The 27,645-nt window shown below is 38.1% G+C and overlaps 2 protein-coding genes across 18 annotated transcripts in view; both read right to left on the bottom strand.

The window, feature by feature from the left end:
* Positions 1–6,654, bottom strand: part of TERB2 (telomere repeat binding bouquet formation protein 2) — a 98,975-nt gene extending 92,321 nt beyond the window's left edge. For 8 of the 10 annotated variants that reach the window (XR_014059782.1, XR_014059783.1, XM_081510967.1 and 5 more), the window contains exons 1-5: positions 6,580–6,654; positions 6,384–6,465; positions 5,437–5,576; positions 3,215–3,276; positions 954–1,039 (exon numbers count right to left, since the gene is read on the bottom strand). Coding sequence is in view for 8 of the 10 variants with exons in the window: in XM_081510967.1 (XP_081367093.1) it covers positions 954–1,039; positions 3,215–3,276; positions 5,437–5,576; positions 6,384–6,465; positions 6,580–6,643 (434 nt within the window). In the remaining 2 variants the exon portion in view is untranslated. The remainder of the gene's footprint in view (positions 1–953; positions 1,040–3,214; positions 3,277–5,436; positions 5,577–6,383; positions 6,466–6,579) is intronic. The other 2 variants (XM_081510970.1, XM_081510971.1) reach the window with 1 other exon arrangement.
* Positions 6,655–12,370: 5,716 nt separating this feature from the next.
* Positions 12,371–27,645, bottom strand: part of TRIM69 (tripartite motif containing 69) — a 30,702-nt gene continuing 15,427 nt past the window's right edge. Inside the window, exons 2-7 of one of the 8 annotated variants that reach the window (XM_081510963.1) lie at positions 26,373–26,846; positions 25,440–25,535; positions 22,572–24,143; positions 21,785–21,807; positions 21,578–21,702; positions 12,371–12,967 (exon numbers count right to left, since the gene is read on the bottom strand). In XM_081510963.1, coding sequence (XP_081367089.1) covers positions 12,426–12,967; positions 21,578–21,702; positions 21,785–21,807; positions 22,572–22,904 — 1,023 coding nt within the window. In that variant the 5' untranslated portion in view covers positions 22,905–24,143; positions 25,440–25,535; positions 26,373–26,846 and the 3' untranslated portion in view covers positions 12,371–12,425. The remainder of the gene's footprint in view (positions 12,968–21,577; positions 21,703–21,784; positions 21,808–22,571; positions 24,144–25,439; positions 25,536–26,372; positions 26,847–27,645) is intronic. The other 7 variants (XM_081510957.1, XM_081510959.1, XM_081510960.1 and 4 more) reach the window with 7 other exon arrangements.

The raw sequence follows: 27,645 nt of genomic DNA, 5'->3' as shown, positions 1-27,645 counted from the left end.
ATCAAGATTGCTGGGAGAAATATCAATAACCTCAGATACCCAGCTGACACCACACTTATGGCAGAAAAGTGAAGAACTAAAGAGTCTCTTGATGAAAGTGAAAGAGGAGAGTGAAAATGTTGGCTTAAAGCTCAACATTCAGAAAACTAAGATCATGGCATCTGGTCCCATCACTTCATGGCAAATAGATGGGGAAACAGTGGAAACAGTGGCAGACTTTACTTTTGGGGGCTCCAAAATCACTGCAGATGGCGACTGCAGCCATGAAATTTAAAGACGCTTGCTCCTTGGAAGAAAAGCTATGATCACCCTAAGACAGCATATTAGAAAGCAGAGACATCACTTTGCCGACAAAGGTTCATCTAGTCAAAGCTATGGTTTTCCAGTAGCCATGTATGGATGTGAGAGCTGGACTATAAAGAAAATTGAGCACCAAAGAATTGATGCTTTTGAACTGTGGTATTGAAGAAGACTCTTGAGAGTCCCTTGGACTGCAAGGAGGTCCAATCAGTCCATCCTAAAGGAAATCAGTCCCGAATATTCATTGGAAGGACTGATGCTGAAGCTGAAACTCCAAAACTTTGGCCACCTGATGCGAAGAACTGACTCACTAAAAAAGAACCCTGATGCTGGGAAAGATTGAAAGCAGGAGGAGAAGGGGATGACAGAGGATAAGATGGTTGGATGGCATCACCGATTCTACGGACGTGAGTTTGAGTAGACTCCGGGAGTTGGTGATGGACAGGGAAGCCTGGCCTGCTGCAGTTCATGGGGTCGCAAAGAGTTGGACACGACTGAGCGACTGAACTGAACTGACCTATACTTGATCTCTTTTTCTGTAAAATGGCAATGGTGATAATGATACCAATGTCATAAGAAGACTGAAGATTAAATGAGATTAAGACACAGTGTTCAAAGGTGTCTATATTGAATGAAGTATACAAATTCAGTACCTTTTGGATAATTCTTTCTTGTGATCTGTTGCTAGTACACTGCTTTCCCTAAAGGCCTTTATTTCATTTGATGTTACTTCATCATGCTGTGGACAGCGAAACAAATCACATTTTAAAAAATCAGCCATGCCAATCATGCAATCAATAAGATTCTTTTTAAAGTAAACTGGCAATATATATATAAACAGTCAGAAAAGTATCTATAGACTCAGATCCATTTCGTTTTGGTTCATAGGAAAAAATCACAAAATTTTGTATATACACACACACAGAATTATATATTTCTAGAGATACATAAAGAAAGGAGACATGGATTTTTAAAATATAAGCTATGCTTGTATTAGATAGTAAAACTGACTGATTTTATTCTCTTATTGATTTTTGAAATTTTCCCTAATGTGGTCATATAACTCTTTGGTTTAAAAAAAAAGAAGCCAAAAAAAGTGTTATTGATTTAAACTTTCTTAAAATCCTTGACTAGAAAACTCCTAGGCATACTGCTAGCTACAAATCAAAAATATGAAGTAAGTTGAACAAATTGTTTCCCCTTCAAAATTAAAGTGAAACATTTAGCTATGGAGTTACAAAAGAATAAATATATATAAAGCTTTTCCAAAAGATTATGTTAAAGTTGACAGACCTCAGATTCTGGTATTTATCACATAATATATTTACATAATATTCCATTAGGAAATTTCTATATATAGGTTGCAAGCCCACTCTAAACAATAATGTTTCCCAAATTACTTTCCAGATTTACCCTTGTTATTGCCATTAAAAGAGGTAACTTCTACTTACAAATTCCATGGTTGTATTATTATAATTAGTTAATATTCAATATTAATCAATATTTGAAAGAACAAAATCCTTTATCATATAATCATACAATTTCTAGAGTCAACAGTCAATACGGGCATATGCTACTAACACGTTAGAAAAAACACTGGATTGGGCTGGAGCTGAGAAAATTTAGTTCCACTTTGCTAATATCTGGCTATATGAACTAGATCAGAGGTCTTACCTTCTTACCTCAGTTTTCTCATTTCTAAAACAGAATAATTTATGATCTTCAAGGGTCTTTTGGTATACTCAATAATTATTATCAAATAATAACCATTCTACCACCATTTATGTCCCTGGAACACTCTAACAAGTCAAGGATTAGAGTATTTGCTCAAAATTAGATTCAGAACTTTGAACAAGAACAGAACAAGATAATACTGTGTTTTCTTGATGTTGTTTTGGCAGCTCCTGGGATCTTAGTTCTCCAACCAAGGATTGAACCTGGGCCCTCAGCAATAAGAGTGCGGCATGTCCCTTTTATTGTATCACATTGAGCTGAACTTAACAAGAGGTTATTTCAAATTGGTGATGCTAAATTTGATCAGTTGGTTAAGATGGTATCTGCCAGATCCCTCCATTGTAAAGGTACAAGCAATGCTTGCCTTTGTAATTAAGAAGTAATCTGTGAGGTGATCATTTTAGATAATGATTTTAGCATCCATTTATGACCCTTGCCTAAATCAACTATTTTATTGGGAGTGGTAAAGTGCAAATTTTCTACCCTATCATCCTTTCTACATTTATTAACTTTTATTCTGAAAGGAAATTTTCCCTACCCCATCTTTTACTTCCCTCCTTCCCTCTCTCCTTCCTGCCTTTTTTCCTCCTTTTGTTCCTGTTCTTTTTTTTTCTTTCTTTATGCTTTTGGAGTATTACTATGGAATCATGGATTTTTTTTTTAATTTAAAGTATTACAATCCATCACCATCATTGTTCTTTTTGGATAAATTCTTATCCCAATTTTGCCTTTGCATAAAGATTCTGAAGTAAATAAAAAACGTGGCAAATGTGAGGCAGGATGACAAAAGCTAAAAAACTTACAGTATTGCATACATTTATTGAGGTGTTATTCATAACATTTAACAAATAGTACAACAAGAAATTAATCAAACAGCATCTACACTGGCAGCAAAGAACTGGTAAATACTGTGTACCTATTACTCCCTTAATATTACTGAGGCAAATTTTCAAGCTTTTTATTTTATTCATACAAAAATCTCAATTTCACTAATGTTACTAATGTTACTAAAAACAATGCCAAATGAGAGAATGTTCAATAAAAACGTGCCCTCTAAATTCCTTACTCTAGGTCACTGGAGTTAACACATCACTAGTACATATTTTAAAGATTACACTGCTTTCAATTTTTTTTGAAACTGTATATTCTGTATAAACTGTATACCTTAATTTACTCTTACCTTTTCTATCAGAAAATGTTGGTCTTGTTCCCAAATAAAACTACCAATTTTTCTCCTTATTTCTGTAGTAAGAAAAATAAATCCAATATTATTTTTCAAAAAGTAACTTTGTAGAATTCACTGAATTCTGTTTTAGGTTTCAAATTTCTATGTTGGCATTATTCCACTTGTATCAAAAGTACCTAAGATACTTGTTTAAAATGAGGACTCTTATTGAATCAGATTGTTGAGGAGAAGCTGGGAACTTGCATTTCTAACAAACTCCAGATGATTCCAATGCATTATGTGAATCATTGTTCTAAACTTTTTCTGCTATGATATTTTCATAAGGTGTCAGTGTGTTTAGGCCAAGCATTAATAAAGACAAACTGTCCAGTCAAAATAAAAAGCATAAGATTCCTGAATTTGTGGAGTGCTTAAATAATTCAATAGTTTAGTTTGTTAAACGAAGGTAGGATGAGCAACGTGTCTATTGGGCATGATAGTGCAGGAATTCTACAATGCTCAGCATGTCAAAGGACCGACATCATCTTAAATCAATGATCTCAGGTTTCCACAGTAGCCCACTCAAGGATAAAAAGTTAACATTCCTCTAGACCTAAGCTGTCTAGATTCCTCTAGACCTAAGCTACCTAGATAAATGTGGGTACCTATTGAAATGTGTGGTTAGTCCAACTTGAGATGTGCTGTAAGTTTAAACACTGGATTTCAAATCCAGTATCAAAAAAAATGCAAAAATTTATCAATAATTTTACACTGATTATATGTTGAAATAATATTCTAGTTATGTTAAATAAAACATATTCTTAATATGAATTTCATCTTTTTTTATTAACTTGTGGGTATTAGGAAACTTAAAATTAGTATGTTGCTTACATTTTGCCTTTCACATTTCTACTAGAAATCCTGGTCTAGGTGAATAATAATGTATACTTTTAATTTTTAAAAAGGAGCATGTTTTCATTTAAAACGGATGTTTTTTTAAGTCAAATACATTTTAATGTAAGTTGTTAAACTCAAAGATTTAATAGGAGTGGTAACTTAGATCAGATAGTCATTCCATAATATAAGCTCCCTGAATGTAGGTATGGGATTCCCTGGTGGCTCAGAGGGTAAAGCATCTGCCCACAATGCGGGAGACCCTGGAGAAGGAAATGGCAACCCACTCCAGTACTCTTGCCTAGAAAATTCCATAGATGGAGGAGCCTGGTGGGCTATAGTCCATGGGGTCGCAAAGAGTCGGACACGACTGAGCAACTTCACTTAAAGGTAGGTATTCACTAATTTTAAGTAAATCAATTCTCCTATCCAGTCATTATTTGCATAATCACTTAGAACAATTTATTTTTTAAGTTATAACTAGGTTTTGCCAGGACATCAACTATGGAAGAAACCCAATTCTCAAAGTTCCCAAAGCTCTTCTAAAGAAATATTTTTCAAGTTTTTTTTTTTTTAAATACTCTGCTCACTGGGAATTTGTACTATTTTCAGTCTGTCTTTCTAGGGATGGACACATACACATCAAGAAACACATCAAGAATTGGGTAATAATAAGATCTACAAAAACAGGATATTTAATGCTAGTTCATAACATATAGGTAGGATTTGGAAAGAACTAGCTAAGAATGTGTGTTCCTAGCAGGGAAAACTGAAAGAACCAATCTCAGAAGCAATTTATTCATTTGCTCTTTACTTCATAGAGTTGCTGAAATAACTAATGTGCAAGTACTTTCAATAATATAAAAACAATACAAATACATGGATTTATTATCACGATGAATCCTGAAATATCAGAGGGAAAAAAAATAATGGTGAGAGTCAAAACTAGCAACGAGCGTTTATTATATACTCACAGGTCAGATTACTTAATATATTATCCTCAGAACAATTGGGGAGAAATTGCTGGAGGTCACAAAAATTAGTTAAGTTCTGGATCCTCACCAGTGAACAATGTGAGGACAATATTTGCATCAGTCTTATTCACCACTGAATCCCCAGCGCCTTGGTTGAAAAGTGGCAAACAGTAGGAGCTCGGTGAATTTAAGACTGAATGATAAACAAATCGAGAATACATACCCAAGGCAATCTGATCCCAAGTACATGTTTTTCTGTTTATATTAAATGATATAAAACAAAAAGCTCTGATGAAGAACAAATATCAGTAAAGTTGGATGACATAGCCGGATTTCGGAGTTTAACAGCGATTAAAGATCTTTGCTAACCTTTTTGCAGGCTTGCAGGAGGAAGAATGAAATGACCTAAAGCCACTGAGTTTTTTATTTCAGCATTGGCTACAGCAGAGAGATAGTAGGCGTGAAACACTGTAGCATTATCTTCTATGTAATCAAGACTCTGATATATTCTAGGAGAAAGGAAATAATTTAGGTTATGAAATAAACAAGAATGTATTCAACATTTCAAAAGAAAGAATAAATGAATGGAAACAGAAGTATCTGTAGGTGATCAAGAGACTGGAGGGTGGGGAGCGAAGGGGTGAGAAGGCAGGGAGCCAGAACCATGATCAGACCTCTGTTTTGTAAACATAATCCCACTGCAATGTTAAGGCGGCTCACAGGTGGACAAATCGTGGAGTCACAGCAACCTCTCAGAAAGTTCCTGTGATATCAGGGCAAGAGGCAATTTACGGTGTGTACCAAAATACTGGCAGCAAGAACAAAGAACATTTACAGGAGCACGGTACACGGTGTTTGACCTTGTATTAATTGGATTAATTAATAGATTAATGGGAGTAGGAGTTATTACTCAAAAAATTACCAACATTTTCAGAACACAACGTTTAAGATAACAGGCAATCAGATTTGGTTTAAACATACTGAATAGGAAGAGTTCTACAAGGCACCACACGGATGTGGGAGAGCCTGCTGGAAAAACACAACTTGAAGTCGGGAAAAGACTTGAGCGGGTAGGAGGCCAGGCATTAGCGGCAGAAAGGAGGGACCCTGAGCTATTCCCGCGCCTGCCCCTCCCTCTCCGCACACATTCAGACGGACTGAAAATTTGGTTGTTTCCAGTCTCTTAACGAGTCGGACACGATTGAGCGACTTCACTTTCTTTCCTATTATCAATATTTATTAGCCGACGGCGACTTCCAGCGACAACTCCTGGTTCCTCGTGACCCAAAAGGTACCCCCAGGTGACCTTCAGGTACCTCAACGTGTCTGGGTGTGAGGCATCGCAGCTGAACAAGAAGTCGGCGGCCCTCCGGTCACTGATAGTCCCCCCTTCAGCCACTGTGGAAGCAAGAGCACAGGGTGAGCCCAGCAAGTGCCCTGGGGCCAAGGTACCAGAGGGAGGAGCGGTGCTCTCCTCACCACCTCGTCCACCCCTTCTGCCCAACCTCCTACCCCAAAACTGCCTCAGGTCGTGGCTGACGCTGCGGCAGAACCAACCGCGCTGCCCTTGAAACATGGCGCTGCCTCACGCTCCTCCCACGCGAGAACTTGGTGGGCGGAAGCCGAGGTCACTGATTGGTCCCGGGTCCGCAGCCAAGCTCCATGATTGGTTGTCAGAGTAATGCCTCGGGAAAGCGTGAGGCACGACAAAGAGGCTTCGCCTCTCTACCAGTTGTGCGGAGCTGCTCGTGGAATTGTGAAGCGGCCTCTCAGCTTTCCCTGACTCGGCAGAGGAGGAAGGTGTCCTGCCTGTGCGTTTTAAACCCTAAGTATTAACAAAGATTTTGTGCTGTGTCATTATTTTGAAACAAAACCCGTTTTATCTCTTTTAAATAAATGTTTCAGTTGGAGTCTCTAAAAGAGAAGAATTCTTAAACAAAAATATCATTATCACATTTAAAAAGGAACTTCCCTGGTGGTCCAGTGGTTAGGATTCCACAGCTGCCATTGCAGGCCTGAACAAAGCAAAGAACCCAAAAACCTTTTTAAAAAACTTGTTTAATATACTAATGTATCACCAGTGTTCAAGTTCCCCACATCAGTTTTAATAAGCTACATTGTTCCTGCATGGGGTCCATTTATTCTAAAATTTAAAAAATATCGATATAAAGTTGAGCATTGCCTGGGAAATCCAATGCACAAAGGAGCCAGGCGGATTACAGTTCATAGGATCACAGCGAGTCACACATGACTGAGCGAGCATGCAATAAAAACCTCTATGATGGTTTGTGATGTCAGGCCTCTGTAGCAGTGGTTCCATTTTCATTTGTGATACTAGTTACTTGTGCCTTCTTTTCATGTCTTTGTCTTACCAGAAGTTTGTAGTTCTTATTAGCCTTTTCAAAGAACAAACTTGTGACATTTTTGATGCTTTCATATGTTTCATTTGTATCGTAAATTCCTGCCCTTATAATTTCCTTCTACTTTTCTTGGCTTTAAATTGACATTCTTTTTCTAATTTCTGGAAAGAGATGACTTTTTTCCATACTTTGTTTTGCTAGTATGCATATATAAGATTATCGATTTCCTTTAAACTGTGTGCCAGTTTTTCAGATGTCATTTTTTATTATCATTCGATTAAAAATATTTTCAGATTTTCAATAGGATTTTTTTGATCCTTGGGTTATTTAAAATACTAAAAATTTCCAAGTTCATGTGACTGTTTAGTTATCTTGTTATTGATACCTAGTTTAAATGAATTAAGATCAAAGAATATAACTGGTGTAATTATAATCCTTTTAAATTTGTTGAAAGTTTCCTTCTGACTGAAATATTTGGTCAGCGTCCTGTGTGTGTTTACAAAAAATGTCCTGCAGCTGTTGGATGTTCTCAGATGTTGGGTACAGTGTTCTATCTAACCTATGTTCATTGAGTCAAATTTGTTAATCATATTGTCTGGTTCTTCTATCAGTTACTGAGAGAGGCATGTTAAAATCTCCCAAGTTATTTGCAGATTTATTAATATATTGTTAATTTTTGCTTTATATGTTGAAATTATGTTGTCAGGTACATGCACATGTATACTTGTTACTTTCTAGCTGATTGACTAATTAAGCACGTAAATATAAAATGCAAAACTTAAAAATATGTACAATAAAACACAGGAGACTATCTCTGACCTGTGAGAAGAATTTTTTAAAATGAGACAAAAGTATTAAGCTGTTAGAGAAAGTATTTGCAGTGCAGACAACCAACAGGATTGGTATCCAGAACATATAAGTAATCTTATGAATAAATGAGAGAAAATCTAATGCAAAAATTGGGCAAACATTTGTATAGGCATTTCACAGAAGAGGAAACTTAAATGGATAATAAGCTTTTCACAAGATGCTCCACCACAGTGGTAATTAGGGAAATGCAAGCTAAAACCATGAGGTACCATTATGTATTCACCTTACATATCTACCGACCTTAGTAATAACAATGACAAGTGAAAGTGGAAGTCACTCAGTTGTGTCCAACTCTCTGTGACCCAGAGTTCTCCAGGCCAGAATACTGGAGTGGGTAGCCTTTCCCTTTTCCAGGGGATCTCCCCAACCAAGTGATGGAACCCAGGTCTCCCGCATTGCAGGCGGATTCTTTACCAGCTGAACCACAAGGGAAGCCCTAGATTAATGGGGACTCCCACTGGTGGTGACAGTGTAAATTGGCACAGTCAATTTGACCAACTGTTGAGCGTTACTTACTTGAAGATGTGCATGCCCTATGTGCCACTGCTTATTAGGTATAAACCTCGACAAATTCTTGCTCCCATTTACCGGTACACATATCCAATAATGTGTATGGCAGCATTGTTGCTAATAAGGATAGCAACAGAGATAATTTAAAAATAAAACAACTAAAAACAACTACTTACTTATTAACAGTAGTTTGGATATTTAAATTGTTTAATTTTCATACACTGGAACACAACATAAGTGTGAATTTAAAAAAGCTAAGGAAGATATGCAGCATGATTCCATTTACTTAAAGTTCAAAGAACAAGCATAATGAAACTATACTTTCTAGGAATACATGCATGGAAAAACTAAACATACAAGTAGAATGGGAAAACTAAACAATACGTTTGTTGGAAAAATGTATTTATGAATTATTTACAAAAAGAAAAAAACGGACAAAAAACATAGAATAGTGATTAACTCAGGGCTGGGAGAGATACACAGGAGCCTTCAAAGGTTTTCAATACTGTTTCAAATATTTCCAAAGCTAGATAGTGAATTAATGAGTGGGATTTTTTGTATTATTCTCCAAACTGTACATTGCATTACATACACTCTTCGGAATGTATTTTACAAGGCATTTTTCTTTCGAGGTTCTCACCTCAGTGAATCCCAACACACTGGCTGGAGCCTCTTTATCCTCTACTTCATTTTTTGGTTATTATCGGCCTCATCTCCTGTGGCTGAGAGAAAACAGTATATAAGATAGACCCAGCCATGCTTAGTGAAAACTGTTCTGATTCTGGGCTTCCCAGGTGGCAGTAGTGGTAAAACCCACCTGCCAGTGCAGGAGACATAAGATACGCAGGTTTGATCCTTGGATCAGGAAGATCCCCTGGAGGAGGAAATGGCAACCACTCCAGTATTCTTACCTGGGTAATTCCATGGACAGAGCAGCCTGGCAGGTTATAGTCCATGGGGTCACAAAAGAGTTGGACACAACTGAAATGATTTAACACGCATGCATTCAGAGTCTGTTTCTAGCAGGGCAGTTGGCGTTTTATAATTCATACTCCTTGGAAGAATTCCTACTTTTAATTGTAATTTGAGTTCTCAATAACTGGGTTGTTCAAATTACTCAATATAGAATAACCAATTATCTGGGAAAACTGTGGAAAAATTTGTGTCATCTATGTTAAGACAAATACTGGAAAGCTGAAGTAGCATATCTGAAAAAGTATTCAAGGTTGAGTCCAACAGATAGTGGAAAATATGTATACACCTGTGGCCTGTTGTAATTCCCCTGGTGATCTGAATAAAACATTCACTATTTTCTTTCCCTTTTTTAAAAACACTTTATTGTGGTATAATATACTTCTCATAAAAATTGCCCATTATGTTTACAGTTCACTTATTTATAGTATGGGCTTCCCTGATGGCTTAGCAGGTAAAGAATCTGCTTGCAATTCAGAAGATGCGGGTTTGTTCCTGGGGTCAGGAAGATTCCCTGGAGAAGGAAATGGCTACCCACTTCAGTATTCTTGCCTGGAGAATTCAATGGACAGAGGAGCCTGGCGGGCTACAGTCCATGGGGTTGTAAAGAGTCAGACACAACTGAGCGACTAACACTGTTTATAGTATATTTGTGTGGCTACGCAACTATTACCACAAAACATTCATTTTTAAGAAATACATTTTCCAAATCTAGATTAGAATTTACGTTCATTCCTAATTATCTTTCATTTTTGTCCAACTTAATCACATGTTTTCCTTTGAATTTTCTCATCCTTTACTGGTGAATATTGACCTCCCCTTTCTCTGAACTCTGTAGCACTTGTCTGTCCCAAAGGACAGACTTTACATATCAATTATCTAGAACTCTGCCTGTATATGACTTAACTAGACCCTCATCTCTCCCCCAAATTCTTTGTCATATTACTTGAGGGTTTTTTTTTTTAACCATAGTGCCTAAAATCCCACCATTAGAAATATTTACTTATTTATATGGACTGTATATTAGCTAGTAAGTAGTATTGTGTTGATGTTAAGTTTTCTGAATTTGATAATTTAGTACTGTGATTATGTAAGAGAATATCTTGGCTCTTAGAAGATACTTGCTGATGTATTTAGGAATAAGAATCCTAATGTCTGCAACTTATTCTAAAGTAGTTCAGCAAAAATGACATTCGTAATAATTATAGACACACAAAATCATATGGGGTGGATGTCAGGAAGAGAGACTAAGAAAATATGGCAAAATGTTAATGATTGGTAATGTAGGTGGAGAGTATATGGGAGTTTATCATACAAGTATGCAATTTTTCTCTATGTTTAAAGTTTTTTTAAGATTTAAAAAAAGAGAAAAATCATGTTCCTTTAGTTCAGTGGTTCTCTGCCTTGGACACATTAGTAAGCTTTTAGAAACTACAAATGCCTGGGCCCCGCCTGCTAGAGATTCTTATTTAATTGGTCTTAAATGGGGTCCAGGCACCTGAATTTCTTTTAAGTCCTTCTAGATGAACCTTTTTTTTTCTTTTTATACTTTTATATCCTTCAAAACATCTAGCAAGTTTCCAGGTACAGAATAGGTCTTTATTACATTCCAGTTTAAAAGAATTCATTTTTAAAAAAAACATTTCTTAAATGTAGCCATAACATGTCATGGCTGTTTGCCCAAATCAGCAGTTACAAATGTATGTATATTGTATATTCCAACACTACATAAATATTACCTGTAGTGTAGGTATCCTTCCACTATGACAGATAGAATAGGGGGCTTTTACCTTGCCAAAAGAGCTATGCTGATTGTAATTTTAGAGGGCCATGCTGCAGATCCTAAGCACTGCTCCCTTGCCCTCCATCCCTCCCCCCAAAACTGTCAGATATAGAGAACGAAGCCCAGTTAGATGGGACTTCCGTGGAAAGGAGACAGGGATGGTTCCTCAAGGGTACTGCTGAGGTTAGTAACGCTTAGAAAGAAGGAACAAGCTGGAGAATGAATATGTTGGAGAGTACAAAATGAAATACACTGCTGTTTAAATTATAGGCAGGAATGTTTACAAGGACATAGTCAAAAGTAAATGGATATACTTAAATATATTTGAATACAGAAAAACAAGTGCTCCACAGATAGGTAAAGCAAGAAAAAGAGACTGAGAAAGAGTTAGAGATTTGCTGGACTAAAAAAGTATCTTGAGAGAATTCAAGACCAGATTATAAACTAGCCCAGTCCATCTTATTTTTTAAATCTCAGGAACAGTTTTCTTTTAATTAAAGTAACAAGTTCCAGAAAATAAATGTTTTGTAAAATTTACGTAAGAGCATAATTAAATAGGAAGAGTGCACATCTGAAAATAATCTGTTAAGAGTCATTATGTTGGAGAATAAGGACCGCATGATAGAATTTCTGATCATGTTTGAAAAGGGCTCCTGTGTCATAGTAGACCCCAGAGAATTAGAATAACATCTCAAAAAGCTCCAGTGAAATCCATTTAGAATACTGAGAGTGGAATTCAATTTGTGAATCCTCTCTTCATTTTCCGGAGTTCCCCATACATTGGGAAGAGAAACCAGTGAGACTGGTAAACTATTTCAATACCTCTTTAATAACTCTCTGAATTTACACAATAGTATGACAGATTACTGTGGATGTAAGATATGCAATGGTTCTTTATTCTCTCCACCATCATTAAGGCAAGGGCAGAAGTAGGGGTAAAGTTTCTCCTTGAACGTGTTACTGAAGGTGTAAATGTGGGTCATAGTTTTAGCATTGTAGAAGGACACTTGTCCTCCCTCATAATCTAGATATATGCCCACCTTGTTGAGGTTGTTAGTCAGTTTCAGACTGCAAGAAGGAAAATCCAGAGCCTTTAGATCAGTTTGGTTCCTTAGTCTTAAAAGCCAGAATCCTTGCTCAGGAGTTAGAGGACAGCTGCCCTTCCGAAGGATGGATTCTCTGACAACTCCAACTGTCCATTTTGTCTTCTTTGCTACTTCTACTTCCCAGTACCACTTTCCAGATGTGAAGCCTTTTGAGCCCAGCACAGCCACACTTGAGTCAAACCTCTCTGGATCATCAGGCATTACCTGCTTAATGTCACCATGCCACACACTGGTTCGGTTTTTGGAGAGCACTAGATTTGGGTGAGCAGTTTTAGGGTCCAGAGTTAATGGAGATAGGCCTAGTAAGAAAATAAGAGAAAGCAGGGCATGGGGAAAAAGGGATGAATGCATGTTCCCAGAGACAGTATTTATGTGCTTTATCTCCCCATGCCATATATGCTTAGATGGGCAGGTAATAACTTATATACTCTATGTATATATTGTTTTGATATCCATGTGGCTACATTCTAGACATTTTTTATATTTGTGGTAAAAAATCAGACTTTACTCTGAAGCAATTTATACTCTAATAAAAATTACAGATAATGTAAATCTGTACTAATACATATAAGAAAATACAAATGCTGAAAGGATAAAGATTCAGTAAGTGTGCTCAAAAAAGATTTCTAAGGCAATAAGTATTTTAGTTTGATTAACATGTATGAAATGTATCAGGATGCTTTGGGTAAACAATGGCAAAAACAGGATGGGTTAAAAAGAGTAGCTTGCATGATAGAGAAGATAAAGGCTTGCCTGTAAGGAGCAAGTGAGACTGAACTAACTGATACAGAATTTAGAGGACAATGGTGGTAAGTTTGCATTTGGTTTAATAGACACTGGAACTTTTGAGGTCTAGAATGGTTAATGCTACTGATGATCCAGCTGTGATTCACAAACTGTATAATTGCCAGTCTGGGACAGGATGGTAGAGAAATTGAGAGTAAGTGCTTAGAAACTGTCATAGAAATCTGACAGAGTAATTTTATGTCAGTCAGTTTAGTTAAAAAACTGGGCTTGCACTTTGTAACTTTTTTAACTCCCATTTTTTTCAAACAACGTTTATATTATATTCTACAAACATCAGTTTTTAAAACTGCCCCTTCATCACAGGTAATTTGACAAGTGGTTTAGACAGATCAATGGACAGCAGTATAAAAAAGGAATTTCTAAATGAAGAGAGGTTGGAAGCATATCAGCAAGAAGGTGACACAAATTCTACATGTGAGATAATTGAGCCTTGGCACAAAATTTGATAAAGGAAACACAAAAACTGTTCAAATCATGGACAAAGATAGAAATATGCATTTGTATTTGTAACACATTTGTTGTTAATGGATTTATTTATCCTCAGAAGCAAGAACAATCCAACCTCTCTCTCTCTTCTCAGAAAAGCTTGAGTCTTTTCCATCATCCCAGAGACTTTTTCTTTCTAACAAAGAGACTTTGAAGAATCCTGAAGATTTTCCATGTAAGCCGAATCTTCTCACTCTCACAGATTGATCCTCATTCATGTAGGGTTGTTATTTTGTCGGATGTGAGGACTGGAATTTCTTTGGAGGTATCATAAAGAATTCCTGCTAACCTTTTTAGAACCCCAGTCTGCTCTCATCACCAAGCCTCTGTCTGACACCTCCAGCTAGCTCAGCCTGCCCTCACTTTGAGGATTCCTAGGAGTCAGCTTTGCATCCCAGCTTTTCTTCTTATGCCATATTCAATCCAACAGTAAGTTCTGTCAGCTCCACCTTCAAAATATATTCTGAGCCTACTCAGAATATATAGACATAACTTCCACAAATACCAGTGTCTTGGAACTACTACAGTAGCTTTTTAACTGTTCTCTTTCCACTCTTGCCTGTCCGCAGCCTATTCTGCCAATAACAAGAATGAGATCATCTAGTTCTCCTACTCAAAATACTCTTGTGCTTCCCATCATCCAAGGTAAAATCCAGAGTCCTTACTGAAGAGGCAAGACCTGCATGATTTACCCACTTCCCTGACCTCATCTCCCACCGCTTACCACCTCCCCCCATGCAGTTTGGTCCAAGCACCCTTGTCTTTTGGCTGTTCTTTGAACATACTAAGTTCATTCCTACTGCAGGGACTTTACACTTTCTATTCCTGTCCCTGGACACTCTTTCCCCACATTGTTTACTCCTTCACATCATTCAGACCTTTATTCATGCAAGTTCAATAGAATGTTATTGATAGAATCTAGCTAGGGTTAGAAGTGTTTACTGTAAAATTCTTTAAACTTTTCAGTGTGTTTAGAAATGTCTGCAATAAAACACAGGGAGAACCTGTTCAAAGAGGTTTTCTCTGGCATTCTATCTAAAGTAGCATGTTCATCCATCTGTCACGGTTTATACTCTTATCCTGCTTTCTTTTCTCTCATACATAATTATTTGTTGAGTGTATCATGCTTTGTTTTCTTCTCAATAGTTATCAGTATGTGAAATTACTTAACTGTTCATTGTCTCTTCCACTAGAGTGTAATCTCTGGAAAGGCAGGGACTTTGTTTTGTTTCCTCCTTTATCTTCAAAATTTGAAGCTGTTCCTAGGTATTCAAGTAACTATTTGTTAAACAATTAAATGAACTGCAGTTAGAGTTCCATATGAATCTTTGACACGGACTAATTTCACCATGCCTCGTATTCCTGTTATCCTTCGCATAAATGCCAGATTGTAGATCTCTCTAAGGATTTAATGTCTACTGTACTTTTATTCTCATTATTCTGTTCTTTACGTCCTCTGCCTTCGCCCATCCTCTAGCTGTTCCCACCCAACCATTTCCACTCTGCCCTTTGGATCTACCTCCCCATTTAACTCTCGTACATCTTCAGGTTACAGAATTCTCTTATCACCTCCTTAATTTAACATAATCCAGACTGATTCTTCCCAAAAAAGGCTAACTGAAAAACACCTTCCAGAAGTTCAATAGTCTATTCATTTTCTAAATTCCGATGCTGGAGATCAGGTAGCCACCACCACCACTTCCAGACCTGTGCTCTATTCCTCAATCTCACGTTAAAAACTCATTCTTCATTTGAGGCTCTTGTCATTCCATTTCATATTTCCCTCTATCTCTATTTAACGCTATCATCTACAAACTTTTCCTGGTTATACCCCCTGCATTTTGGGTTGGCCTTAGTTTCCCTACGTCAAATCTAGCCCATCATTTCAAGGGATTTTACTGTCTTTTGGATATAGCTGCCCTTCTGTTCTTGCATGTCTTTGACTTTACTGCTAATGAGTTTTGACTCCTTTACATTTAAACTGCCCATATCAATGACTATATTCTGGAACTTGTAGTCCTCAGGAACTGTTCATTCTCTAAAATCTTCAATTCAGGTATGCCATACTGTTTATTTTTTGAGCTTTCTCACTCCCGTCTCTCCCTACAACCATTACTTGACTGCATTAACATCTCTAGTCTCCTACTTCTCTTTATTATCCTAATCTCTCCGCTTCCTGGCTTAAACTTCTTCCCTGAACCCTTCAGCATCGATAGCTTTGTCACCAAGAACCTCGACACTTTGCCCTCGTATGTTTCTGTTTCTGCAGCATCTGCCATGCAGCTCTCCAACCTCAGATCTATGCAGCTATTCAGATTCACAACCCAGTTCCTCACAATTGCAGGGTGAAACTCACAAAATTATGCATACAGATACTGCTACAAATTCATAATTTCTGCTCTATGCTTGGCCATCAACACTGCCCCGAACTCTTATATTTCCCAAATCAAAGCCTCCACTTCCTCACAACAGCAATTTCAGACCTTCATCTCCTCCTCAAATCGCTGTTCCACCACTTCACTCACTTCCAGGCGGAAGGCTTCATCTCCTCTTTCACAGAGAAACTACAGTATATTTTATAAATGAATAGATGAATGAAGAGATGAATCCCTCAGTTCTTCCTACTCATACTGCAAACCCTGTCCCACAAAAGTGTTTGCTTCTACCGTCTTTATCTCCTCTCCAGTTTTGTAGAAAGCTCTGTAAAGTCAGTACCTCTCTCTTCTGTAGCGCTCACTCTTCGCAGTGTTCACCAATTATGCCCTTTCTGATACTATTGATTTCTGCCCTTCTACAGGCTGCTTCCCTTCAGTATGTTTTTAGAAGTCCTCTTTTGTCTTTGCTTCCACATATACATCTTCCCTTCTTATTGAAGCTCCTCAAATGAGTGATCTGTTCACTTCATTACTGCCTCATTCCAAGTTTTTCCTGAACCCTATACAATATATAATAACGTATACTCATTCCACTCTTTTGAAATCACTCGTATCAAAGCCACGAATTGTTAAAAGCATCTCTTTTCCAGTTGTTTTCTAAATTGGTCTTTGCATTTGGTATGAGTGACCATTCCCTTCTCCTTGACACTCTCTTTGCTTTAGATTCCATGGGGACTTTATTTACTGTTTTTTCTCTTATTTCTCTTGCCAGAATTCCTCAGTCCCTTCTGAGGCTTAATTGACCTTCATCTGTTGTTATTCTCTATAACATGCTCTCTCCTTGACTGTATGTTCTCATTTTCCTTAGACAATCTCATTTGTATCAATAGCTCAGCTACCCCCACTCAATATTATTTATTCCAGCCCTGGCCTCTCTCCTAAGCTCTAGTTAGAATAATTATCCATTTGAATATATTCATTTAATTGTTCTGTAGGTCAACACAACATGGCCAAAATTGAACTCATCAGCCCCCTCCAAAATCTGCATCCCCTGTATTTCCATCCTTGACATCACCTTTCTCTATCCCTTACCACTAATTACTGTCCTGTATATTTCAGCTCTCAGAATTCTGTCTCTGGAATCTACTCTTTATGTTCCATTCCCATGCCTCTGGCTTACATCTTAATAATTTTTCACCTAGAAGGTTGCTACAGACTCTTAACTTGGTCTTCCAGGCTCTCCTGGGGAGCAGAAACTATGTCTTTTATTTCTATATCCTTGGAGCCCAACGTAAGGCTCAGCATGTAGTAGGCCCTCTCTGAGTATGTCGAATGAAGGAGTGAGCTTTGGTGATATTTTATTGATACACACAGGAGAAGGCAACGGCAACCCACTCCAGTACTCTTGCCTGGAAAATCCATGGACGGAGGAGCCTGGCAGGCTGCAGTCCATGGGGTCACGAAGAGTCAGACACAACTGAGTGACTTCACTTTCACTTTTCACTTTCCTGCATTGGAGAAGGAAATGGAAACCCCCTCTAGTGTTCTTGCCTGGAGAATCCCAGACACTGGGGAGCCTGGTGGGCTGCCGTCTATGGGGTCGCACAGAGTCGGACACGACTGAGGTGACTTAGCAGCAGCAGCAGCACATAGTAAGTTGGTTCCAAAATATACAACGTGGAAAAGAGACGGGAAACAACTTACACTCCCCCAGCCGGGTGACGAAAGCCACCGTCAGCAGTCAGAGACCCTGCTGACAGAATGCATGCTGATACGAAAATCACACTTTAACTCCATGGTCTTCCTCGCAGTAACTCACAACCCTGGCATTACTGTGAGAAAAACATCAGACAGATTGCACTAATGTGGCATCCTACGACATACAGAACCAGCAGTCCTCAAGACTGTCAAAATCATCAAAAACAAGGAAAGCCTGAGAAATTGTCACAGCCAAGAAGAGCCTAAAGAAACAAGACAACTCCATGTAATGTTGTACCTTCGATGGGATCATGAAGTGGAAAAATGACAGTAAGTAAAAACTAAGGAAATTCAAATAAACCATTGATTTTAGCTACTAGTAATGTATTTGTAATGGTTCATTAATTGTAAATAATGTATCACACTAAATATAAGATAATATAAACTAGGGATGAGGTATATGAAAACTCTCTACTATATTTTCAGTACTTCTGTAAATCTAAAAGTATTCTAAAAAATAAAGTTTATTAAGAAGAAAAAAATACATCAGCCATGCAAAGCAGCAGAAAAATATAGCCCACAGTCAGGAGAAAACTCACACAATAAAAACATGTTAGAAATTACAACAGTGGTGGTATTAGCAGACAAAGACATTAAAACAGATATTATAAATATCTCTTATTAGCCTGAGAATGTAGATGAACAATGAACATGGTAAAGAGAGAAACTGATGATATAAAAAGATGCAACTTTTTGAAGAAATGTAACTGAAATGAAAAACATCTTAAACAGGATTAACAGAAGATTAGACAGTGCAGATGAAGAGATGAGAGAACTTGAATAGCAATAGCAACTATTCAAAATGAAACACAGATCGAAAAAAGGCTTAAAAAATGCTGAGCATCAATGAGAAGTGAGACAATTTTAGGTGGTCTGATGTGATTGGAGGCAGAAGGAGAAGAGGGTGACAGAAGATGAGACGGTTGGATGGCATCACCGAGGCAGTGGACTTGGGCAAACTCCAGGAGATGGTGAGGGACAGGGAAGCCTGGTGTGCTGCCACCCATGGGGTTGCGAAGAGTCAGACACAACTTGGTGACTGAACAACAACAACATATGTAAAATTAGAGTTCCAGAAGTAGAGAAGAAAAGATGGAGAGGTAAAAAACTCCTGAAAAAATAATAGCCAACATTTTTCCAAACTTGATGAAAATTATAAACCCATGGATCCAAGAAAACACACCAAGACCCAGCATAATCAACTTGGTGGAAGAAAGTGACAAAAAACAATCTTGCAAGTAACCGATGAGAAAAAAAGTACATACAGAGAAATGATATAAAAATGATAATAGACATCTCATCAGAAACTATACAAGTGAGAAAACAATGGAGTGGCTTTTTTAAAGTAGTAAAGTCTATCAACTCACAATTCTATATGAGGAAAAAAAATTTTTTTAAATAAGGTAAAATAAAACTGTGGTGTTATCCAAACATTGTCACGATAAAACTCAATGTGTAGTAAAAGATTAAAAAGATGACATAAAAATGGAGACTGATATTAAGAGAAACAAAAAGAGTCTTCTAGACCAGCATGGATAGCACTCCATGTGGATGAACAAGAGGCAGAAAAAAAAAAAAAAGCTGAAAGGAAAGTGGGAAAGCAAAGCAAGAGCAGTAAAGGCAACAGAGGGTTTACCCTGGTAGACCCTTAAAAACTCAAGAAATGCCGCATGAGATAGATCCAGCGTATGCGTTGGTCTCAGCGTCCACCAAATGAAAACTTTATTTCCATGTTTCAACTTGGCTTTTTTCAATTTAAATCCAGCATAACTTCTCAAATTTGTTTTGGGAGCTTGAACAAAATATATTCTTTGATGGATTTAAAACGATCGGAAAGATAGACATTATCAAACTTTGGCAAGGATTTGGAGGAACTGGGAATCTCATCCATTGGAGCTGGGAATTAAAATGATGCCACCACTTAAGAAAAAAAATGTGATAGTTTCTTATAGTTAAGCATATACTTAACATACAACCCAGCAATCCCATCACTATATATTTACCCTGAAGAAATCAAAGCACGAACTTCCCTGGTGGTCCAGTGGTTAAGAATCCACCTGCCAATTCAGGGGACACAGGTTTGATCCCTGGTCCAGGAAGACTCCACATGCTGCGGAACAGTTAAGCCTGTGCACCGCAGCTGCTGAGCCCAGGCGCTGCAGCTACTGGAGCCGGTGTGCCCTAGAGCCCATGCTCTGCGCCCCCGAGCTCTGCAACAAGAGAAGCCCCTGCTCACCAAAGCTAGAGAAAGCCCAGGTGCAGCAACGAAGACCCAGCACAGACAATAAATCAATTTAAAAAAATAAATTTTTAAAAAAGAAATTAAAGCAAAAAGACTTATAAACAAATATTCAGTCAAGTTTCTTCATACTAGCCATAAACTGGAAACTATCCAAATGTCTATCAATTGGTGAATGAATAAGCAAATTGTGATGTCTCCATAAAATACAGTGATTGATAACATGCAACAACATAGGTGAATCCCAAAAAGCATTTTGCTAAATGAAAAATGACAAACAGAAAAGACTATATAATACATGTATGAGATTTTAGAAAAGACAAGTAAAGTGAAATAAAGTAGATCAGTGATTATCAGCAACTGAGGATAGAAGAAAAGGATTGACCACAAAGGGTTATGCAGGAACTTTGGGGGATGACAGAAATTTTCTCTATCTTGATTTTGGAGATGTTTACATAAGTGTGTACATTTGTCAGACTCATCAAATTGTACATTAAAATTAGCAAATTTTCTTCTATGTTAATTATACCTCAGTAAAGCTGATTTTTTTCATTGTCAGCCACCTGGAAAAATTAGCAGGGGTAGATGTAAGATTTTCATTAAGTCAGTAATTACAAACAATAATGAGTCTATGAAAAACTTTATTTAAAGCTCTATTTCTGTAACTTTTTATTTAGAACTTTATGTTCTTAAACTGTTGTTTGTGTTCTTTTGTCCTGCTCAGTTGTCGGTTTTGTTTTGGTTTTTTTTAGTATCGGCAGGATGACAGAAACTTAAGTCACAGCTATTGAAATAATTGGTTTTCTTTTGAAGCACTTAAGATCTCTAAACAATCTCCTAAGATGATATACTCTATGTTATGAACATTAACCACAAGAGGAACTGTACTCATACATATGATGAATGTGTATAGTAACTTCCACCTTCAAGGCAGAGATGCCTCAGAGACTTATATAACTTTTAGAAAAATATTAAAATATTTGTTGTTACATTTGCTAGAACAGTCAAGCAAAATCATAGACTGAGAAGTTAGTTCTGACACCAGACTCTATTCACAAGTATAAAATCCTGAATTCTTAGATAACAGTAAGAGAAGAAATTCAGTCATACTAACTATCCTTTTGGCTAAACTTCACCCCTCCCTCCATCTAGACTCGAACGTACTGTTAGGGCCACAGAAGAGGCCCTGAGAATGAAGTATAAATTGGGAGCCCCAGGAACCAATGGCTCCTCCCCACTGATACCTGGAGAGAGAGTGGACTGCATGTCCCTCCACATCGTGTACTGGATGGGCCCTTTGAACACGCCCGGGCTCAGCTTTCTGGAGACAAGCTCCCTGGGCGTCAGCACTCGCATTCCTTGCTCCAAGCTGCAGGGCAAGTAAATTGTTTATTCTTAGACATCCTCCAGGGACTAAAGGCAGGGTATTCATACCACAAAGAAACACTTACCTATCCAAGAGAGGTGTGATGTCCTAGAAGAGGAAAGGAGAAATAGAAAGGTTAGATGCATGTTCATCAGCTCCAGAAACTTGTTTGGTGTTACTGGCCACCACCAGAATTTGATGGTCAAAACTGCAGTCCCGTTCAGATGGCCCCCATCCCATTGCCACCAACTCCTCTCATCCTCCAAATGCCTTTTCTGATCTTCATCCTTCATCTATCCCAGGATAAACTGGCTTACTTTGCTCTGATTTTTCTAGAGTTTCTTTTTACAGGAAACAAGAAAAAAATGAAGATTAAGCTGTTCTTACCTTTACTGCCACGTAGACTCAGGAGAACAACACAATAGGTATTCCCACCCCAAGGCCACTTTCTTTACTATGGCTAAATTAAGCATCTGAGTCCTAAGGTAGTAACCAGTGCCACTTTAGAGGTGAAGCGTCAGGTAGCAAAGATTGGCAAACAGCTTTTCAAACGGCAATTTATGATTGCTGAGAGCCAGTAAAAGATACAGTTTAGGTGGCAACATTCTTATTTTTGAGAAATAAAGCTTCAGAGTTCTTTATGGGGAAATATTAAAACATTGGTTTTAATGGCACCTTACTATCTTCACTAGGTGTGTGAAAACTTTCAATTGAGTATAAGGCAAAAGGAACCTTCTGCTTTTCTCCCAGGGAATCTTAAAATCACTACAGCAGATTTTTTTCCCCTCCTGGAAGGGAAAACCTGTACATTCTTTCCAACCCTCTCTTCCCCCTTCTATTGTACCCATAGTCATGTTGGTATGGAGTCTCACTTTGAGAAAGTCGAAGGGGTTCTGCTGCTCCATCCGTGCCTGGATGCTCACCAACATCTCCTTGGCTAAGAGACACTGTTCCCGAATGTGGCTCAGATTCAGCTCCATCTCCTCATTCAAGGCTTTCCCCTCTTCTCGGAGCTCACTTAAAAGGTCCTTTTCTTTGCTGTGCAGGAACTGATGCAGCTTTAGAAACTCCAGGGAGATGTGTTGCTGCAGATGTAGCTTGTTTTCCTGGAAACCTCCATGATCATCACCATGGTAATTACTGAGACTAGCATTTAGGGATGGGGACCCACACCACCAGCACTCACACATCTTGGGAAATACCATAAAAGGAATGCCTACAAATACTGCATATCAACATTCAACTGTACTAAAAGGAGGCCTTTGGGAAACTTACTCTGTCTTTTCCAGCTAGTTTAATAGTTAGCCTTGAAATAGTCAAAAGTCATCTCTAGGTTCCTGTTGCAAAACTGAGGTGGCCATCTTAACCAATCCCATCTTAAATAAGACTGTGGAGTTAATCAAACATTTTAAAATGAACAATAATGCCCTTTTATCCAGAAGTACAAACCAAGTGATGCTGTTAGACTGGGTCCATAGGAGGCTGGAAGAACTGTCCTTTTTTTAAGAAATCAGAACTGGAGGAGATGCCATTCCTGCTGCCAGGACAGTACAAAAGAAGCCAGAGATGGGCAATATTTGAAGCACTGAAATGGATAACTGCTACACTGGCAGCTCTTTTCCTAGGTGACTTCAGCTTCCTCATGGGTAAGCCATCTGACCTCCTGGCTTCTCAGTTCCTCATCATCACTTCTAGTGATTTTTACCTTTATCTACTCATTCTTTTAGTCACATTGAGGGTTTTATCTTCCCCAGCAATTGTACCATCTCCAGAATTAATTTTTATGTTCACCTACCTAGGTTCCACTATTGCAACAGTTATTGGATTTCATAGAATCCTCCTATTCATTGACCCCTCCATTTCTGTTCATCACCTTCTCTGTCTTCATGTCCCCTTCTTATCCAGCTTATATTCTGTGGTCAATCACTCTAATTGTACTCTTTAAAATAGTCTTAACTCTCACTGTCCTCTAGGTCAGACATTTCCATTTTTCCTGTTACCTATTTTGCCACTATTTCTCAGTCTTATTTGCTAGTTGTGTCTCTAACCAAGCTCTGAATATTAGATTACTTGACATTCTGTCCTAGGCTCTTTCCCTTTCTCATTCTACACTCTCTTTCTCGGTAATAGCCTCTGCTCTCACAACTTTGAAGTGTAGTCTATACACTGACTTATTGTCAGCCTAGACCAACTTCTGAACTCCAGATTCGTATATCCAACTGTCTATTTGATATCACCACTCGCCTCTCACATCTAATCAGTCACCACATGCAGGTAGTTTTTCTTTCCAAAGCATATGCTGACGCTATTTATTTCTTTTGGTCTCTACTGCCTTTTTAGTCCAAGCTGTCATCGTTCTCTGGGATCACCGCAGTAGTCTTCTAACCCGTATCCTTGTCATTGCCTTTCCGCAGTCCGTACTCCACACAGCCACCAGACTGATGCTTCAAAATGAGATGAGACCATATCCTGTTTAAACCCTTTAATGACTTCTCAGTGATGCACAGAATGAAATTAAAAATTCATGACATTATCTTCAAGGACCTACATGATTGGGCCTTATCTGCCTTTTCGGGCTATTCTTGCCTGCCATGATCCATCTTAATTGGCCTTCTTTCTGCTTAACATCGTAACTAGCTTCCTGTCTCAAGAACTTTTCTATAATGCTCTTTCCTCTTCATAGAACATTCTCCAGGCCATTTCCTTCATATTCTCCTCACCCAGTTCGCTTGGCTAAAGATAACACTTATCTTTTTAATTCTCAATTTTTAATAAGAAATTTTTAATTTCAATTTTTAGTAAGTGACTTCTTCAGTCTAGATTAGTTTCTCCATTTATATACTCTAATATACTGCATATTTATAATCATTTATAGTAATTATCACAGTGATGTTTTATTATTGGAGGGATTATTTAATTAATATCTGTCTCCCACTATAGTTGGAATACAATATCTAGCATAATGCTGCACCACTTATATATTTGTTGAATGAATGAGTGTTGACTGTAATAGCTGAACTAAGAACTCTTACAACAGGAACACGATTCTCTTGAGACATCGTTATTTCCATCTATCCTTCTTCTTTCCCTCATTATATTTATTTCTTCTTCCAGATGCCAAATGCCAGAGAATACTCTCCTCTATAGAATAATTAATGAAGAAACAGAACTCCCAAATTATTGCCCCAACCTAGGAACTGATTTACCAAGTCCCTAACATTAATGTTGTCCTAGAGCTCCTGTGAAGTTGAAAGTATAAGCAGTAGTTTTATTTAGTTTGGGAAAATCTAAGAAGGATTAGATCAGAGAGAAAAGCCAGCAATCTAAGAGACCTTGGTTCAGAGATGCCTGGTTTTAAGCCCAAAGAAAAGAAAGGTATTTCTTTGAACATAGCAATCTTTAGTGGATTTTTTAAAAATAAATTCCTTATTTTGCCATAGATAATAGGAAAGATCAGACAGATCACAGCCCCACAGCAATCACTTAGTGACTGCACCATGAAAAGGATCAGCTTATCTAGGGGAAAGGTCAGTCTGCTCTCTTTGTTGATCAACTATTGGGAACCTACTCCACTGCCATATTTCTTTCCACCCTACGGTGTCTGTTTTCTACTTCTATAGCCCAGGTGCCATTTAGCATTTTGTTATATATGTAAAGGTACCTTTCCACCCACATAGCTGAAGTTACAAGGAGGGTATAATTCCAGTTCTGTCTCATGATCCCTCTACCCTGCTCCTCACCTTGTGAGCAGCAATAGCATCTTTCTGCATATTCTTCAGGGACTGAAGCTCCTTCAGGGTTGCCTCCAGTTGACCCTGATGGATGGTAAGCTCCTCCTGGGGATACCATAAAGAATTAACCCATGCTAATTGGGAGATAAAGGGCTGTGAAGAACATCTACCCCAAAGCCCCAGGGTGTCAGGGAGAAAGAAAGCAAGCTCCTGCTACAAAAGTCTCCTTTCCCTTGTATCATAATTCCTGTCTCTTCCAAAAATTGTGAAGAAAATTACAAACTGCAGAAAAACTAAGTTTTATCTTCTTATTAGCTAACTACAGGGCTTTGAGGAAGATAACAGAACTCTGTACATGTTCTACTCTGTTTACACTGTTCTTGCTATCTGTACTTTTACTTACATTGTTCTCAGAACACTTGTTTCTTCCTTCTGTCCCTCCAAATTCAAATAATTACCCCCGTTCAAGCTTTCTTTCACCATGCCTCCCCTGACTATTTCAGTTTTTTCTAATCTCTGAAATTCTAAACATTTATGAATTACAAATGTGACAAAAATTTAGCTCTCAACAGTAGACTGTCTTATTTTCCTTCCGTTGTTTTGTTCACTTTAAACTTGACTAAATTGCAAGACTTTTATAACAAAAGCAATATTTTACATGTCCATGTTGTGTACAGTGTCTAGTAGAATGCTGTCGAGGCAAGGTTTAGGTAAATGTTTGATTGATTGAGGAAGTAGGCCAGAGGTCCTTTACTGCTTCCCTATAATTGACAACTACAGACAAAGAACTTTGCAAGATATGTTGTATTTTTTGAGCTCTCTGAGCTTTCTAATAATCACTTGAATGAAGGGGTGGTATTGAAAGAAGAAGTCCAACAAACGATTTTTCCCAGCCTTCCTAAGGAATTGCTCAAGACTGTTCAAGACCCAGGGCTCACCCACCGTGAAGAAATGGACAGCATCAGAGATCTGCAGGAATTCTTTAGACTGCCCCACAGACAATCGAGCATCTTTGCATTGAAAGCATATTAGTCTCCCATCTGGCTTACTGAACAGTTTCAGGTTCTCTCCATGCTCAGGGCACCGTGGATGGCCCTTGAGCAGGGGTAGCTTCTTAATCTTCTCTACCAGCTTCTCCAGTACAAGATTAAATGTACAGTTGCTGTATTGACATAACATCTTACACTCAGGACAGAATGTTTCTTTTGCTTGCTGCTTCCAAAAGTTTTGGATACAAGATTGGCAGAAGTTGTGGCCACAGCTTAGCATTAGTGGATCACAAAACCAGTCATTACACAGTGGGCAGTGTAATTCCGTAGTAATATCTTGTATCTGCACTTTGGAGGATATTTGGGTGACCAAATCATTCACTTCAACGTAGCTGTCTGAGTCAGTGTTGGAGAAGTTGGAAGATACCTTTGAAAAAGAACAGCTAAAATGAGTTTCTCTTTCTTGTTGCCCACTTCAGCATTTCAGGGTAGTGGGCTCTGTTCCTAAAGGAGCTGAGAATTGGTGCAGCCAGAGTAAAAGCACTAACTCTTCTTTGAAAGTGATCAGTAAATTCAGTGTTCTCTAACATCAGAGTTTATTCTACTCCCAACATTATTAAACTTTAATAGAGAACCAAGGCAGAAGAAGAAAGGGTACCCAATCAAAGAAATGTATTTCATTGTATATCACTTCTTCTACTCACTTTCTCCTTGTATCAGTTGAAAGTTTTACTTTAAACATCTGTTCTATTAGTTATTACCTTTCATTTTGTTTTCTAGAAGTCATGTGCAAAGAATTGGAAAATCAGTCAGATTCCTCAGTCAATGACATAATATCATCAAGGCCCTTCACCCTTCCTTTTTAAAAAACACATTCGAGAAATAACATTTATACAGAAAATGTAGAATCATAAGGGTACAGATCAGTGACTTTTCACAAAATGAACATATCTGTGTAATCATAACCCTGATCAAGAAACAAAACATTTTGAGGATAACCCACAAGGTCGTACTGTATAGCCCAGGGAACCCTACTCTGGATGGGAGTGGGGAGATTGGGGGAGAATGGATACATGTATATGACTGAGAGTCGCTTCACTGTCCACCTGAAGCTATCACAATGCTAATTGGCTATGCTGCTGCTGCTGCTGCTGCTAAGTCGCTTCAGTCCTGTCCAACTCTGTGCGACCCCATAGACGGCAGCCCACCAGGCTCTGCCGTCCATG

The sequence above is a fragment of the Giraffa tippelskirchi genome, chromosome 7 (assembly GCF_054371585.1).
Source record: "Giraffa tippelskirchi isolate mGirTip1 chromosome 7, T2T-mGirTip1v1.2.pri, whole genome shotgun sequence".
Lineage (NCBI taxonomy): Eukaryota > Metazoa > Chordata > Mammalia > Artiodactyla > Giraffidae > Giraffa > Giraffa tippelskirchi.
The sequence above is the reverse complement of the archived record's forward strand: the minus strand, read 5'-3'. Positions and strand labels throughout refer to the sequence as shown.